At 36.9% G+C, this 19,008-nt stretch overlaps 1 protein-coding gene across 1 annotated transcript in view; it reads right to left on the bottom strand.

The window, feature by feature from the left end:
* Positions 1-1,100: 1,100 nt before the first annotated feature.
* The window catches only part of LOC105452017, a 44,150-nt gene continuing 26,242 nt past the window's right edge, over positions 1,101-19,008 (bottom strand). Inside the window, exons 2-5 of the mRNA XM_011692787.1 lie at positions 4,527-4,851; positions 4,254-4,406; positions 3,820-3,964; positions 1,101-3,528 (exon numbers count right to left, since the gene is read on the bottom strand). Coding sequence (XP_011691089.1) covers positions 2,857-3,528; positions 3,820-3,964; positions 4,254-4,406; positions 4,527-4,851 — 1,295 coding nt within the window. The 3' untranslated portion in view covers positions 1,101-2,856. The remainder of the gene's footprint in view (positions 3,529-3,819; positions 3,965-4,253; positions 4,407-4,526; positions 4,852-19,008) is intronic.

A 19,008-nucleotide genomic window follows, 5' to 3' on the forward strand; every position in this document is an offset into this window, starting at 1 on the left:
AATTATGGCACTCTAATATTTTTTATTTCTTCAATGTAACAACGACACAATTAAGACGAAATTTTATGAAAATGCATTAATAAATAGAAGAACACAGGAAGAGATCGGAGGTAAATTGGTGTGTCAATAATATTGAAATCAAGTATATTTTGTCGATTTTCAAAAATTTGGATATTCGCGATTTAATTAATTTAATATCATGAATATAAAGTTCTAAAAATTTCTGAAATTACGTTCCTTGACATTTTCAGAAAATTCTTGATTTTAGATAACACAAAATTTTTTTTGCTGATTTTGTTTACCTTTTGAATTTTTGACCACACAATACATTTGATTTTTGCAATTCAACATCTTGAATTCCTAAAATCGTAATTCTTTGAAATGCAGTAAGTTCTCGAAATTTTAGTTATTACCTCCTACAATCTTCTTACTGATTATATTTTTAAATAAATTTTTAGATTTTTTAATAAAGCGCGACCTCTTGTCTGATCATATATTCTCCTAACATTTTTGAGGTATAAAACTTTTGTCGGTAATTATAAGATAATGTTAATAAATTATATACCGTCAGTAAAGTAACTGATAATTTTACCGATTAACGATATTATATTCACTGCGATATCGATCCTTATATTTGCAATATTAGTTGCCATATGAGCTGTTGAACAAGGATCTTTAATTCTCAAAAATTTTCGAAGCTTCAGGAGAACATAATTACACAAAAGATCGCACATTAGAATTCCAAAAAATATTCCAACTTATATGTTTACGAAAGTTTAAACTGTAGAATTTTGAACTCTCAAAAATAGGCAAAGGATCATAAAAGTATATGTAATCAGGTAAAATTAAGTAAATAATTAATATATTCCACGATAATTGCGAAGATTTTTAATATAACTTTTATGTCTGGGAATTCATTTTATGTCATAAAAATTAAAATTCTCCAAAACCAGAGAAAATATTTCAAGAATTATATGAGATGTTGCTAAAGCTTTTAGAAACGTGATTATGAAAATTCCAACAATTTTAATCTAATTAAATTTAAGGGTTTGCGAACGGTGAAAATTTAAACCCTCTGAAATTGATAAAGTATACATATATATTTGATACTTTCTTACATTTATTACTAAAAAATAGTAATCAGTATTTACATCAATTTGTACAGGTTGACCAGTGGGTCATACATATATATAATGACACGTTCAACTCAAGTGTGTGTGTGTGTATGTATGTGTGTGTAACATGTTTATTCGTATTTGTTTATATGAATAAAACTGCAGCTGTAAGATTCGCTTTTTCCCACTTTGTTGTCAAGTTTATGTTGTTATGGCAACTTGAGTGGAATGTGAGTTCTTAAAACGCAGTGTACAATGAACGTTAATAAGTGCGCATTATCGCAAATGAGATGATATTGTGATTCATTGATACACAAATTTGTACAATTATAAATTTGTCACGAGAACAAAAATTCAGAATCAATTACATAATTACGTAAATGTAAGTGAGAAGCAAACAAATAAATATGAAAGCCACAAAGATGCGCGCTTCAATATTTCGATATGAACAAACAGAAACATTGACTAGTACACTATATAATATAAAATAATTGTTGTTAGACGTGTACAGAGTAATTAAATAAAGGCCAATATTTATACAAAGCATTTAAAATTTGGTATCATTGTATCTTTTTCTATTGCACAGTGTACTTGATATGTGTATCAAATTAAAGATATTATTTTCGTAAAATGACACAATATTTAGAACATAAATACAATTTTGCAAGAATTCAACGAAATTTTATGAAAATGTATCATTAATACTCAACATTTCACGTTAGATTGTCCTAAAGAAAACAATGAAGAACTCCAAGTTTACCCAGATTTACCGCGGCAACATATTTTTACATACTTATTCCCATACAGCACACAAATATTGACTCAACATCTCATTCAAACGTTAAATTGCAACATTGCGAAATATATATACTTAATAATGAAAAAGACATTGCGTTCAATTGTAATGTCTTGCAAACCCTGCAATTCAACATTCAGAAACATTGATTCAACATTCATTCAATATATATGCAATATAGATTTCATGTATATTATATATGTATTCTGGCTTCTTAAAATGTACTTCATACATCTAGATAAATATTAAATAATAAAATACAATACTTTTTTTTTAGTAAATACATAATATAATGTATATTATGTAATCATCAAACAAGAATTACGAATTACAGTCCTTGTATGATTTTCAAAAAATTATAATTCCAATGTTGCAGCAACATTCACACTTCAACATTCAATAACGCAACGTCTCGGCATTCTCTCAACGATCTGTGCTGTATGGGATTTCTTTCATAGCGGTTTAATGAGAGTTCTTCGAACTTTTAACGAAATTTGTCTGTGTCTCAATATTGCCCATAGGATCATTTATTATTGATTATTTATCCTAATTATCGATATTATCATCTGTTTGTTTTTTTTATAGCTGAACTGGTGTGTACACACTCTTACTTAAAATAAAATAGACATTTGAAATTTGTCGAAAATGAGATAGAAAGTTCTAATGCAGCAATAAAAAACAAACCTAATATACGTCAATATTATCGAGTAACACGCATAGATTGCCCAAATTATATAATTTCATCATTACGATCCTTTTCCCACGAGTAACACACTTGACAAATATCGTTAATGCAATAACAAAATACCATCACGGGATTGTTAAAGAAGATTGTTAAGGACTTTCGAAATATTGTCTAAACGATGATATTTGGAACACTTCGAGCATTTGTAACCCCCCTCCCTTTAGAAGTCTTGTTTAGATATGTATCACTATCAGTCGATATTACAATTCCGTGGTGATCTCGTCCTGCGGCCGAAAACCGAGGATCGTGAAGTCGTCGATGAGATAGTCGCGAGCGGGCGACCAGTCCGACAGGATGGTGTAATTGGCCGCCTCCACGGGGCTGCTCTGAAACTTCCATTGGGGATTCAGGTCGCGGTCCAGGCCGTCGTTGACCTCGCACTCGTCGTGCAACGCGCGGATGCTGTTGGCCTCCAAGGGCAGCGCGCCGTTGTAGCCGCGACTGAACGCAGAGATGGTCTGCAGCTCCTGGAGATGCGAGTCGCTCGTCGTCCTCGAGCTCCCTCGCTTCAGATTACTCCCGTAGACGAGGGGTGTCGTTTGGCCGATCGTCGAGCCGTTCGGGCTGAGCTTCTCGCTGTTGTAGACGCCGGAAGCGCTGTTCTGGCCCAGACTCGAGCCGAGGGGGCTGCTGTCCTTCGTGTAGCCGAGGCTCGAGCTCGCCGGGCTGATGCTCGACTTGTCGCTCGCTTGGAACGTCGCGAGCGGCACGTTCGCTTGGAATGTGGTGAGATTAGTGGGGGTGCTTCTCGGTTCGTACGTGGGCTGGTGAAGCGGCGGTTGCGACGCTGCGACCGGTTGAGGTGCCGGTGACGAGGTCATTTGGACGGGGTTGCTCGACGGCTGCTGCAGGAACGTCACGAGCTGAGCCACCTTCAAGTTACAAGAGAATAATAAATACTACACGATTCAGGAGTGACGCTTCATACATGTTTTAATGCAAAAAACAGTCTGCCGTTCAGAGGGAGGAGGGGGGCTTTTACGCGGGGAAACTCTCGGTCTAACGCTACGCTTCTTGCATACAGCTGGGTATATGTGACTCACCAAAGTGCTTTAGGGACTGGCGTGAAAAAGAATTAAAAGTGTGAGATAATATCGGTACCGCTCGTTCGCCGTTTTTTTCATTTCACATCACAGAAATATTCGCATGAGTAATGAACTCACTTCTGGAGAACTGTGCCTTTTGTATCGTCTCAGCAGCCGCTCTGCCCACGAGAACAGTCGTTGCCAATCATCGGGCGGAAGTGGTATCTCATCGTCTCTTCTGTTCACGAGGACCAGTATTCTCGCCAGGTCACGTAGCACTGGTCTGCAATATTAATAAAGATTAATAAGAGCTTATTAAATTTTTAATAACTTTTTATTAAAAAGAGAGGGATTCAGAAAATTTTTATTAAAAAAAAAAGTATTCATTAGAAAAATATGTGTAATAGCACAATTTCTATTGCAAATATGTTCAATTTTCTAGCCTATTTTTTTCACAATATGTTATTTAATATTTGACAAATTAATTTTGCTGCAATGTTCGATTCTAAGTGGGGTAACATTTTAAAAAAAATAACTAATGACCCAATTTCTCTTCTCTACTGCGTATCTACCTGTACGCCTGGATTCCGACGGCACCGTCTCCGTTACTTCCCGAGTAGTACAACTCCCTGACCTGTCTTCTGGTGTCGTTGAGCATAGCGAGGAAAGTATTGGCCTCACCGCGGAGCGTCGCCAGGTGTTTCAGAAACTCTCTCCTCTCCGCGCTGAAATATACACGAGAACGCTTTCAATGAATCACCGCGCTGTACGTACGTTACATACGTAGGACGAAGGTGACAGGAGAGTAACGAAGGAGTTGAAAAATAAAAAATATAAAGAAATACCTGTCCTCGAACTGCTGGGCCAGCTTCGCCGCCTTCTTCTTGCGCCGGTGCACGACTATCGCGCCGCAGAGGATGATGAAGATGCAAATAGTCGCGCCGGAGACCACCCCCACCAAAATAGCGACCTGGCTACCGGTGAGGCCGAACATGTAGCCGGTCTCCCGGCAGATACGGCCCATGTACTCGTCCCGGGTGGACCAGTCGGCGACGAAGCCCGGTGGGCAGGTATGCACGCAGGTACCCTGGTGCAACAGCACGGCGCATCTGGCGCACGTCCCGTCCCTGCACCTCCTGCATCCCGTCTCGGATTCGATGCATTCTATGGCTGCAATTGGCGAAATGCGATTCTTTAATTATCATTCAAACTGCGACAGTCAAAATCCGAAAAATTGTGTTAATAAAAATTTTTATTATTATTAACCCTAGATATACACACTGGGGTCCCCGGGACCCCAGCGTTTTTGAACTTTCCTTTTTCTTTGAGCCCGTATATCTTGGAGCTCGACTTTTAAACATTATGAGCTTGTTCCTTGATCGATTCTCTATCGATTGAAAAAAAAAAAATTAATTGAAATATGTCCATTTTTACTGGAGTTACAGTAATAAATATGATGGGGTCCCTCAGAGACCCCAGTGTGTATACGTCGTCGTCAAAAAAACAGTGTATATACCTAGGGTTAGAAATTATTATTAAGAATTGTGTTTCAAGACCGACAATATATGCAGCGCGCAGTTATGTATGTGGCTTGCTATTGTATCACGGAAAAAAAATTACTGTTGCCACAACATATAATAATTGTGGTAATTTTCGCCCATCAATTTAAAAGGATTATAGGAGCTAAAATACTTTGGAAGTGATTTATATAGTTAATTGAATTAACTCTTAGCCTCAATGTTGTGACGTGCAACTATATCATATATATCTCTCAATCATATTATTTGTTGTACAGATCATATTAGAGAGATATAACAATAATGCTTCGGTTTAGGCAACCACATATAATGAAGATGTTCTAACCGAATGTTATTTATCCTAAGCACTACGGTTGTGACAACCGTACTAATGAGCATATCTTAACAAATGTATGCCATGTAACATCAATATAACTTAAATTCACATGCATTTCTTTTCCGAACATAGAGAATATTGTTGTGACAGCAATTTTTTCCGTGTAACCAGTAAAAATTGTTACACACCAACATCCGCGTCGGCCCGCAATGGCACTACTGAGCTATTTGTGAAAAAAATTAACTTCTTTTTTTAAAGAATAGCTTAGGTATTAACTTAAACAAGAATATTGATCCTCTTCCGCAAGGAATATATGCGGAAGCTGCGCTGCATTTTCCGAAGCCCGGGGCACCACGAGTTTCGTCCTCGAAATTACTCGATTTATCAAACTTTTCGGAGGTCCTGTTGACATTAACGATCGCCAAACTTGGGGCCGAAATCTTCCGCTCGGTATAAACTTTGGAGTTTTACTCTCCGAAAGCCGCCCCTGGCGGTAGAAGTTCGCCCCTGGATAGAGGGGTTGACAGTGCGCCCTTCAACGCTGATCTACTTGCGAGCGAAGTCTCTCCGAGAACGCGATATTCTTATTAGCGAAACTTCCGAGCGTATATGGTATACCTTAGGAAAGAGGTCGGTGCACTCCGAGAACTTTGACCGACGTACCTACCGTATACTTTCGCGATGGGTCATTGCCAGAGACGCGGAAAAAGATCGAGTTTCATATCGCGATCGCCATCGTTTTATTTTGTTCGACGCGAAAACAATACAAGATATGCAGACGGATCGAAGTGAGCGGTATAGCCTGTCCACGTTTGTGGGCAAACGCGTGCTTTAAACTCTGCCATTTCCTATCCCTTCTACATGTGACCTTCTATAGCGCCATAACACCTTGCAATGTTTCTATAAGTACGTTGCAGTTACCTCGCGAGTGTAAGGCAAGTTAAATATACAGGGTGTGCCAAACCTAGGACGACTTATTGCTTTCTATCGGCCATAGATTTTCTTTGGCCGATTTAAAACTTTTCTTTAATAGAAACGGAGAAGATTACAATGTTAAAAAAAATGTTTTAGACTAATTTGTCTCTCTAAAATCATATTCGACTTACCAACCGATCATGAATGACACTTAAGAGACTTGCCACGTGTCCGTAAAAAAAAAGGTACCATCAACTTTTTCTTTATTGCTGAAACTTTTTTTTCTTTATGGCTCGAATCGAAAGCCAAAATGTTCAATTGTAATGAAGATTTTTATTAAAAGGATTGAATTTCGCACGCACCAAGTACCGCGTTGACTCTGCTATCCCTGTTTTTCTTACATGAGTTTTTTTTTTTAACATAGAAACAAAAAAGGTAATCGTTTCTCATAATTTTTGGGGAATTGAATCCCGTTCATTTATCAAATCGTTTATCAAATCACTATATCACGATATCATTAAATTATATCACAATTTTGAGTAATTTGCGGTTAAAAAGAGTTAACATTATACAGTTTTAGCATATTATTATATATTATAATTATAATTATAACTATATTGTATTTTTGCATATTGTATTTATCACTATAACGTATTAGAAAGGTTCTGTTGCAATTAAAATTAAGTATATAATTATTAGGATTTTTAGTTTTTAAAAGGAATTTGTTGTGCGATTATAATAAAAAAATATTTATGATATAGAGTCTATTGCGTCAAAATTACAGCTTATATATGCCATTAAGGATTTTATAAATTTGTATAATTAAAAAATATTTGGTAGCTCCTTAATAACTGTATATGTATAAATCGCAATCTTGTTGCAACAAAAATAGACTTTATATTAACTACCAATATTTTGTAACCATAATCGACATATTAAATTTCTTTAAAGGCTAAAAATCCTAACAATATATATACTTAATTTTGATTGCAAAGAATTTCTCCAACGCATATTGTACTCATGACATATAAAATAGCTCTCTTTGGAAGTTTGACCGCAAATGTTTCAATTTGATAAACTATTCACTGCTCAAAAAATTACGGGAAAAGATTACTCTCAATTTTGTGCTCGATAAAAGTCTTTTCGTTGGAACAGTGTCATCGTTCGTCGTAAATCTTCGAGTGATATTGGGCATTAATCTTCTTCGATCAATCAACAGAATTTAGAACGCATAGAGCGTCACAATTCAGACGATCACGGGAGTCATAAATAATGCAATACACGGTGGGCTTGTAGACGCGTCAAAATCTTTCGGGTCGGAGACTAATAGGATTTCGTAAAAGTATCTAGGTAGTGCATCAGCCACGCACGTTATGTGTGTCAGGCATTTGGGCCACTGCTTGGGGCTATGGATCACCGGTCACAGCCGAAGAATTTGATTCGCACATTACTTTCCTCGTATTCCCGCGGCATCTCATCATACGCAATTATTATGTTTTCTTTTTTTTTTTATATATATATTTTGTTACTTTAACATCTCAGCTCCTCTACTTTCTCACCGAAACTTTACTATTTCTAATAGAAACGATATCAAGCGATATCGTTTTCCAGACGTTGCTATCTTCTAACTGTACCCATCAGGCAGAGCAAAAAGTCATTATGACATCAAAATGATTATTAAAAGTCTTTTCGATCAGTCGTGATTCCTAACGTCACTTTCAACATTATCGTGTGTTCCTGCTGTTCCGCTTAGCTGTCGCTTACTGTACTTCAAGAGATTGAAGCCACAATTCGCGGTATATTCTTATAATATTTTCAATAACGCATGATTTTAACAACATATCTTCATCGCGCCAGCAGCGCGCGCATTGCGAGACGCGCTCATTCGTAATCACGTTGACGTATCTTCGCCTCCCGGCCCCGCGTATGCATCTCTCTCCCTCCCTCCCGCGCGCGTTTCCCCTTTCTCTTCCTACATTACATCTCTTCCTCCGTGCTCGGTGACCAGATATACATCACGCCGGGGTCACGCCAAGAGAGCCGGATGGACAGCGAGCGAGAAAATTGAAAGACCTCGTGTGCAACGAGGGGGAGAGACCGATGGTGAGGCGGTCCATTAGTACGTGTATGAGGAATGCGGTTGCTGGTTTCTCGATTATGTGGGTCTATAAACGCACGCGCGCGCGTGCTCCGCGCGTACTTCGAAACGCGCACGACCGACCGCGCGGTCGGTCACACACATTCTCCAAGTTGAGAACACTAGGTCGGGGAGAGCGAGGGGGAGGGGGGGGGGCAGCGAGGGGGCTCCCCTTCTCCGACGTGGCGTGCTCTATGAAGAAAAAAATCACGGGGTCGCCTATTTATTTTACCGTCAACATCCTACTCTGACGTGTCGTCGAACAGGGAACACACTTTTGGGACATCGGGACGTACCTATATATATGCGCGCGATTCCCTCCGGGGAATCAACTTTCTATGCGTTTTTGTCGCCGCGTGACAGATGGTCTGTCTAGCTCTCGGAAAATATGCCGGACGATTTGCTGCAGAGAGCGCCGCGGCATTCAGATGATCTTGCGATCGTTGTACATCGGTAAGATGAAATTACGTTTTACTATTGAATGATTATTATTTCGCGATAACGATGATCGATTTCTATCTCGTCCGATGGAAAGTATACTGTCGATAATTTAATATATTTAATGGAAAGTCATGCATGACGCAGTTTTGAAAGTTCAGTGAATAGTTCGAGGCGAGAGGAAAGCGGATATTCAAGCGTATCAATAAACATCAAAGGATTAATGACTTTAATGTAAAATTACGTTTCCATAACAAGAATGAGAAATTTACATCGGGAAGCAATTTGTATTCTTATAATAGACATTATTTCAATGTCAGATTTAAAATTAATTGTGTCACATTCTCATGTGATTTTTCAAATTTACGTTATTTAAATGAGTTAATAAACTTGAAAGGCTTAATGACTTTAACGTAAAATAGATAATGTTTCGATAACAAGAATGAGAAATTTATCTATATCGCAATGAAATTGGTATTCTTAGAGATTCTTTCAATCCTAGATTTAAAATTAATTGTTACATTTACATGTAATTTTTCAAATTTACGTTATTTAAATGAGTTAATAAATGAAAGGATTAAAACTTTAACGTAAAATTATGTTTCAATAACAAGAATGAGAAATTTATATTACGAAGAAATCGAAAGAATATTCTTAGAAATTCTTTCAATGCCAGATTTAAAATTAATTGCGTTACATATTCCCATATGATTTTTCAAATTTACGTTATTTAAATGAATTAATAAATATAAAAAGATTAATGACTTTAATGTAAAATTATAATGTTCCGATAACAAAAAATTTATTAAACGAGTCAATAAAATTAAAAGAATCAACTATTAATGTAAAATTACGATGTTTCGATAACAAGAATAAAAAATTTGTTTACTTAGAGATTATTTCAATGTCAGATTTGAAATTAATTACGCTACATTATCGCGTGATTTTTTCAAATCGCGGTCTCCATCAATAAAGAACTTTCCATGATGTCCATCTGCGCGTTCGGAGAGCTGTTAGTGGGTTTACGAGTTGAGTTTTAATTAGATAATTAAAGGTCGAGGAGAGAAGTCGTTGTTGCGAGCGGCCTACGCGATCGAATCTTGGATCGAATCGACGCAATTTTCCATCTTTCCGCGCACGGACAAATCTCTCCGTCGTTTGTTTTTTACCCGGAAAAATTGCAAGGAAAAAAACGTCTCGAGCGTAGATTATAATCGAAGATTTTATTAAGCACGAGACTTGTTAATTTCGCAGACGTCGCGTACAACCGTTCACAGAGGAACCCGGACAAACAGCCGAGTGCAGAAGCGACTGCATACGACTATAACGTATACTCGTTTTCGTAATTAATTAGTGTAGTTAACTAGACCGCTTCATTGTCTACCGCTGACGTTTCTACTTAATAACTCGTATGCCTGGAGTACTGGAGTACTCTTTTACGTTATGTCGTCGTCGTCGTAACGTGTACGTGGCTATGTGTGCCGACTTTCTGCCCTAGTACAATTCAATTTCGCTTCCCATATGCAGCCGAGATATTTTCTCGAAATGTGGACAACCAATTTCATACAAGTATTCCCCATCATGAATTTGACGTTCTTTGTAGAATGTAGTGTATATAAAAAATAATACAGATTAGGATTACATCACTTAGGATAAGGGCTAATTCTGGATCGCCCTAAGATAGAAATTCATATTTTTATCCAAAAAGATATTAAACGATTAATAACATATTTACTAGTTGTAATTAATCATAAAGAATACTTTATGCATGATTTATTTCAGTACTACTTTTTAATTTTAATTGAATAAAATAATGAAAATTATCTGCAAGTAGATCTCTGAGTCTAGTTGCGCATCAGACTACCCGCGAAATATATTTAACTAAACAAATCGTTGATTTTTCCATGAAATCTAATGCTATTTACTACTTCCTGTAAAAGTCATGAGGCAATCTTTTTATGGCTTTCATAGGTATTAGGCTTTCAATGAATTATTAAAGATACATTGATCTAAATTCACGTCTCACATTTTATTATTTATTGATATCAATATGTAGCATTGTTATTAAGAAAAAATAATTGACAATTCATAAAGCTAACACAAATGCTAAAGAATCTTGCGACATGCAGCATTCGATGAAAAATACAATAATTATTTAAATATAATAATAAATTATCTGGAACTAGCGTCCGATTCACATCTATATATAATGCCCTTATCTTACCATACACGGAGAGAATTTTATTTTAAAATTTACCCTGAAAATCATATTAATCGAAGGAGAACATAGTATTTCGACGAATTTTATGATTTTCACTATTTTTTTAAATATATACCATAACAAATTTATCGTAGTACACAGTAAAATTTATTGTAGTGTACAGTAAAATTTGTCGAAATACTATATTGTCTCACGATTAACAAAATTTTCAGGCTAAATTAAGAAAAAAAATTCTCTCCGTGTACAATCTCGATGAGAGAGATAGACTTTAATTGCAATCGAATTTACATCAACATCTAGATATCTAAAGTATATATGATATCTACCTCTAAGATTCGAGATGATATTCGATATTATTATTCGGTTGCACCAAGACCCGCGTATACGCGAGTCGGCTAATAAAGTGGGTCTCTCGCGCGCCCGTCTCCTGTCGCATCGTCAACTTCGTTTTTCGCTACGCGTTTTCTATAATACTAACCCACATACGCGACGGCGGCACGCCGGAGAGACAAACCGAGAGACGGACTTTCCTGCTCGCATGCGGAACGAGCGATTCACGGGTGGAATTTAATACCGTCCGCCGCACCGCGTGGAATGTAAATCCACGTCATCTCCGAATTATACGCGGGGGGATTGTAAATTCACGCGGTCGTCCCCGAGCGCGGAGTACCCGGGGCATGAGCTCTTTTCTTTATCTTTTTTAAGCGCGCGCGCGCGCAAACACGAGGCTCGTGTGTCAATCGCCCGTATGCACTCCGCTACGCACGAGAGAGAGTACAGTTACTCGCATCCGCGTACGCACGCACGCACGCACGTGTGCGATACGCACGTTCGACGCGCGCGGCGCGGCGGCGGCGGCGGCCGGAGAGACGGAGGATTAAGTATCACGGCGCAAGTAGGTGCGAACCTGATCGAGTAGCTTCGAACTTTATTTATTTATTCTTTTTTTTTTTCAATATGATCGCCTCGCGAGACCAAGCGAAGCGGTGCGTTCAAGTGGAATCGAACCTGGAAGCAGAACGGTTCGGATTGTATAGAGTACTCAAAGAAACGAGAGCAATGTTCCTTAAGTGCTCCGAGGGACTCTGTCCTAGACTGTCCGAGCCTCCTGCGACCATGTTATTGTACTGTCACTTAACAATATCGACAGTTTTCTGTTTATTATTGTCCCAGGATGCCAATAAGATCGTGCCTCTTTGACTCGGAAGAGATCCGATTCTCTCCAAGCTCATGTAAGATACAATCTGTCGTCTTGATTAAAAAGCTTGTTTAATCCAAGTGTTTCGAAGGTACGAATAAATGATGGATTTTATGTGTTTTTTTTTTACAACATACAAAAATTTCACGAAACGAAACATGATGGGACTCTTCGACTCGGAAGAGATCTGATTCTCTCTAAGCTCGTGTAAGATATAATTTGTCGTCTTGATTGTTGATTAAAAAGCTTGTTTAGTTCAAGTGTTTCGAAAGTACTAATAAATGGTGGATTTTATGTGTTTTTTTTTTACAACACACAGAAATTTCACGAAACGAAATCTGATGAGTAATTGGAATCGAATTACGAATACATATTAAATTTTTTTTCTATCTTATTCGTAGATGATTGCTTTCTCTCGAGAAGATATGTTTCTCTCTCTCTGTCTGCCTTTTTTTCTCATCTATACTTGAAGAATCTCTCTAAATCTTTCCACGCTAAATGCATTACTTTCGACGTTGGCATTCTTCGTGAAATTATTAAAAGAAACGCGCATTAATTCGAGCTCGAGCCACATTAAATTTTTTATATCACGTTGTTGCTCGCTTGTTAAGCACTAAAAAACGTTTTTTTAATTTCGCGTAATTCTAACAGGTTGAAATTTTTTTCTAAAACAAAAGAGTAGACAAAACGCGGTAAGAATACATAGATATGTGGAATAAAAGTTATATTTTATGAAAAGAACTGAATTTCGATTTTTGCTAAATGTAAGTGAAAATTGCGTTCCATATCGAATACTACATTCCTATAAGGCGAATGAAAATACATGCAATCGAATATGCAGACACCGGATAAAGCAATCCGTATATTACACTTTCTATTCGTGAACTCATTACATAATAAAGCGCAATATTATCCAATAAGCGTGAGAGTAACTCGTGTGATACGCCAAGACTATCTCGCTATTACGCAATCGCCGATGATGATATTGGTTAAAAATTGCTGAAAATTGCCGTTACTCGTCGAAAGACAATTTTCTCCCTCGTCATGCGCTCAAGAGATCGAAGAGAACGGCGCAATATTGGAGCCATATATCGTCACGTGTGTCGGTTAGACGTCGGAATATCGGAAGTGCATGTCTCCAGTAATCTCCGATAAAAAAATTTTATTAGAGGCAGAGTGCATTCGAAGCGTTCGACAGTGAACACAGACTGCGCAGCGCGGTGCATAAAAAAAGTCCGATCGTCGTCTAGATATAGAGGAATAAAAAGTGAACACGACATACATTAGAGAGAATATTATAATCTCCGCCGTGCAACATAAATTTCCCGTTTCGTCACGGTGTTTAACAACCAGCAGAAAGTTGCACATTTCGCGCGTAAACGTATATATAATTAAAACTTTTTTTTTAATTTGACCGCATTATCTGGGTATGCACACTAATTCTATATCACACTAAAAGATAAAAATTCATGTTCCAGAAAGATATCAATCAACCAATAATATATTTAATAATTGTAATTAATACTAATAAAGAGTACTTTATGGATGATTTTGTGCAACACATTTTAGTACTATTTTATACTTTTTAATTTTAATTAAATGAAATAGTGAAAATTCTTCGCAATTAACTCCTTGGATCAAACAATTCGAAACATATTTAATTTTAACTAAACATGTTGTTAATTGAACATGATGTTGATTAATTTTTTTTTCACGAAATCGAGTGCTATTTACCTCCTGTAAGTCATAAAGCAAGCCTTGTAGATATTAAACTTTCAATGAATTTTTAAAGATATACTTAATTTATTTTAAATATAGATATACTTAAATTGACGTCTCATGTTCATATTACTTAATGATAAATCAGATCAATAAAATATGCAGCGTTGTTGCTAAGCAAGAAACACAGTTGACGATTGATTAAAAAAACTCAAATGCTAAAGAATCTTGTGATATGTGCTATTCGATGAAAAATGCAATAATTATTTAAATATAATAAATTATTCGAAACTTAGTGTCCGATCAATCTCTCGTGTATATCTGCCATGTTGACCTTTTCTAGGATTTCTTATCGCATATTTGATTATTTTTATTGATTTAGCGTGTTATAGTAGCGTTTTAATGCTGGTTAGATTGGCCTAATTTTATTATTTTTTATTGTTTTTACATTGACGATATTGTCGTTACATTGTTTAAAATTTCTAAATTTTCAAAAATTTTCTTCAGATTTGCAATCAGTGATCCGAAAAATCCACGTGTATTAAGATTCAGCAAAATATGTTCAAAAATCCTTTGTTATGTGTAACAGAGGATTAACGTCGACGATGAGATATTATGCAGAATTTTGTAGGAACTAAATTTACATCTGGATCAACATCGGCTTTTCCTCGAAAGATAAATATTAAAGCATAACATGCCCCGTGTTATAAACAGTTGAGAATAAAGTTGGCTCTTTACTAATAAATTAGGATCGAACATTGAAAGTGCTTCGTTCTAATTTTAGTAAGAATTAATTCGATAAAGAATTGAAATTGCCGGGCTCGAAACATCGCGCCAGCAATTGGATGTACTTATATACACACACGTCGTATAAGCACATGCTTTCGTGCTTTCCAAATTTGGGACCGACGCGCTGCATCCGCAAGAAAGGCCCGGAATTATTCCAGTATTTCCAGTTTTTCCGGAGAAGACCGACGGAGAGTCTATAGAGAGATCGCGGTGGGGGGGGGGAAGCAGAAATATTCACAAACACCGACTTGTTAGACCGAAAAGTGACCTGAGCGCGCGCGGGGAGAGGGGGATCCCGCGGGGACAAAAAGTCCTCATCCAAAAATTCCTTTATGGACAGTCACGTGCGAGCGGACGCGCGTCGCCAGTAGGTACAAAATGCCACGGTCAGACGACTATGTATTTCCAGGAGACATCGGGAACGATATGGGAAGGCAGAGGATGTTTTTCAGTCGAATAAAGGGTCACTCTAGCGAATGACGGAAGAAAAGAGGAGAATTATGGACCTCATCCTCGAGATATCGATGCGGATGACCACGACGGTGGGATATCCGATGCTTCCGCGTGCGACAAAAACCTTCGGCGAGCGCCAATATATATGATTGCGTTTCGTACAAATTCCAGCGATATATTTCGCGGATCGTTGGCAACTAAGATTTACGTTCCAGCGGTCGGTTCGTGTACCTGCGTCGGAGGCCTGCGAGAGAGGCACTTCCACCTGACGATCAGGAAGTAGCATTTACTGGTCAGGTGAAACTTCTTTCTTTATCTCTCTCTCTCTCTCTCTTTCTCCTTCGACCGACGATCGGCGCACTGTTGCTATCGCTGATCATTGGCGCAGCGCTCATAATACAAAATAGCAGTGATTTATGTCAGAGTCTCTCAACCCTCACAGTAAAAAGCGTTTTGTATTTGTTAGAAACGGTCCACTCACGTTCTTGTTAAAATTTTGTGTCGAATTTTTAACATATTTGCTTGTTAAATTAATTAACATAATGTGATTGTGTTATTTAAATATTTTGTGTTAAATTGATATTCAATATTTCTCAGTGTCAAAATAACACAATTTATAAGTAAGTGAATGAATGACAAAAATAAAGTAGTTTAAAAAGATAAATGAAGAAAAGATAAATATACTTGTTAATTTTACATGTTGTAAGTGTTAATTTTACTGAAGAATAATATTTCCACAATTTGTTTCCAAATTATATTAAAGTGCTACATTTTTTGTATTAATTTTTACATAATGTTTGTGTCACTTTCTAACATATTGATCTTGCGTTAAATTATAATACAAAAATTTGAGTGAACCATTTGGGACATGTGATGTGTTAAATTTGACACAAATTTTTTAACTGTGCACGTCACCGTCTCGCGACGACAGCGACGGCGATATACGCTGATTAGGACTTTCAGATAATTACACTGAATCACTTATTCCGACGCGGAGTACCGAATTATGCACGTGAAAACGTAAAATACACTCTCAAGTAAACTGTACTCAAAACAGCGAGGAAAAGAAAGCTTCGTGAAAACGGAAGGAAGCTATCGTGTTCTTGAGTTCTCTCCTTTGACATGGAAATTTTTTGGGATAATTGAAAAACATTTAAAAATAACTCTCTAAATCTGAATCAGTGGAAAAGTACTGAAAAAATCACTGATTGAGTCAGTACCTAGAATCTAATTATAATTTCACTAATAATCTATATAGAAAGCACGATTTTGTTGAAAGGTCTAAACATTTTGCTAAATTCAGATCTGAAAATAATTCTTTATTGAATCATCAAAATAATTTGTTGGAATATTAAAACTGATAAGCATTGCTATAAAACGTTTTGATATTCTAGCAATCATTTTGACTTTTGCACAAAATTGTTTTGATTATTAAACAAAAATTATTTTCAGATCTGGATTCAACAAAATTGTTCTTTCCGTGTATATAATTAAACTATTAATATTAATCTATAATTTCACTGATTACCAGTGAAATACTTGGGACTGATGCATTCAATAAATAACCATATTGACTAATCAATGACTATATATGCACACGGAAAGAACGTTTTTGTTAAAAAAGGTCTAAAAATTTTACTGAATACAGATCTGAAAATATTTTTTTGTTAAATTGTCAAAATAGGTATTTTGGAATATTAAAACTGATAAGCATCACTATAAAACGTTTTGATATTCGAGCAATCATTTTGACTTTCATACAAAATTATTTTGATTATTGAACAAAAATTATTTTCAGATCTGAATTCAGCAAAATTGTTCTTTCCGTGCACTGATTCAAATTTAGAGAGAAAAATATTTAAAAACTTCTTGTGTGCTCCGAGATTTATTTAAGCCATTTCTTTGAAGATGCAATGGAGGATGTAAAGGGAAAACTGAAAAGACTTTTCCTCAACACGTTCCTTTTCTCTTAGGAGTTACGTGCTAAAGTTACAAAGCGCAAGTGACAAAGACGGATAACCGCATGCTGTCGCGATTCAATTTAGAAATATAGATTGCGTTGCGCGCGAGATTGTTCTTTCTTGACGCGTCAAATATTAACTCGGCCCACACTTAGCCAGACACGCTTACCTACGTGATTTTGTCCGTGATTCTGTCCCTTGTTTACGTCGCGAAAGTACACAGAGCATTACTTATATAAGTGAAACTTGAAGCTGGGCAGCAGACCCACTTGTCTATAAAACGTGCACTATTAATAAAATACAATCCCCGTGATGTTCGTGTCGTTCGCGCGACGCGCGCGCGCGCGTTTCAGTCTTCTTCCAGCCAGCAACATTTCACCGCCTAAAGTAAAAAGGATAGTTGACGACGCGCGCTGGCCAATTTACGAGCGCTAATATGAAATTACGGCGTCGTGTCAGCCTTCCTTTGCACTGCTTTTCAAACACGGCGTCGAACTTTCCCCAATAAAAGCTGGTCGACTAAAACGTATAGAGGAGATCGGACGCGCGTAAACTGTAAACGATATACGGTATAGGTATACCTCGATTGTTATCGTTACTTTCTAAAAAATAACACTTTTTACCGTGGCGTTTTATCATAGTGCAGCAAATGGTGCCGCTATATATACAATTTCCGACGGCATAAAACATTTCAACTTTTTTTTTTTTTTTGTAAAACAGGTTTAGCAAGTAAAATGTTGAATTTCAACAAGTGTTTTATAAATCCTCTGAAGAGTTTTATAAGTCTTCTAGAAATTATTCCTAGAAAAGACTCTACCGTTTATTATCACAGAGAAAACGATTTCTTTGGATTTAATAAATTTTATTGTATTTAAACAAATTATTTGGAATGGTCCAAACAAACCAATGTTTGAATCAATGAAGTACAACTATTTGAATTTGAAACAATGTATATCTTTGTCTTAAATAAATTGCATAGAACAACGTATATCAAAATATTTTGCTATTTTCACATAAATAAATTATATTGTTTCATTGTTCGTATTTATTATAATCAAATAATACAGGATTTAATTAAAATATATTACTTCAAATAATAGTGTTATTTCCGTCAAATAATAAAAGTTTTTTTTTAACGAAACAACCAAATTTTTATTCAATAATAAATAAAGTTTCGTATAAGCATATGTTGTTTCAATGAAACAAATGTCAGTCAAATAAATAGGAATTCTAAATCTAAAGTAACCTCTTTCTAGCTGCCCAGATTTAAACGCCGGAGGCTATACGACTTTCCGCGCGTATGTGTATCTAGTAGGCGACACGCGAATTATGTACGCGGTTTTTCGACCGTCTGGCGCGCACAGGTCCATTCTCGCCTCCAGGTACATTCACCTTCTGCTCGATATTCGAACAGTCGACACACTTTCCGAACGCGCGCGCGCTGAACGGCTGATTGAGCTCATTGAGCACCGCTGCAAGGCCGCCGGGGAGACCAATAAGCCTGGTGTGCGGATGCAACGACTCTATCTCGGCAAAAGTAAAACGCGAAACGCGGGGAAACGCTAAGCGCGTCAGGTAAGTGCGGATGTCGTTCTGCGTGCGGTAATTTTACGGTAATGGGGCGAGTGCAAGGATGCGCCAC

This window comes from Wasmannia auropunctata, unplaced genomic scaffold (assembly GCF_000956235.1).
Source record: "Wasmannia auropunctata unplaced genomic scaffold, wasmannia.A_1.0 LD336038.1, whole genome shotgun sequence".
Classification (NCBI taxonomy): Eukaryota; Metazoa; Arthropoda; class Insecta; order Hymenoptera; family Formicidae; genus Wasmannia; species Wasmannia auropunctata.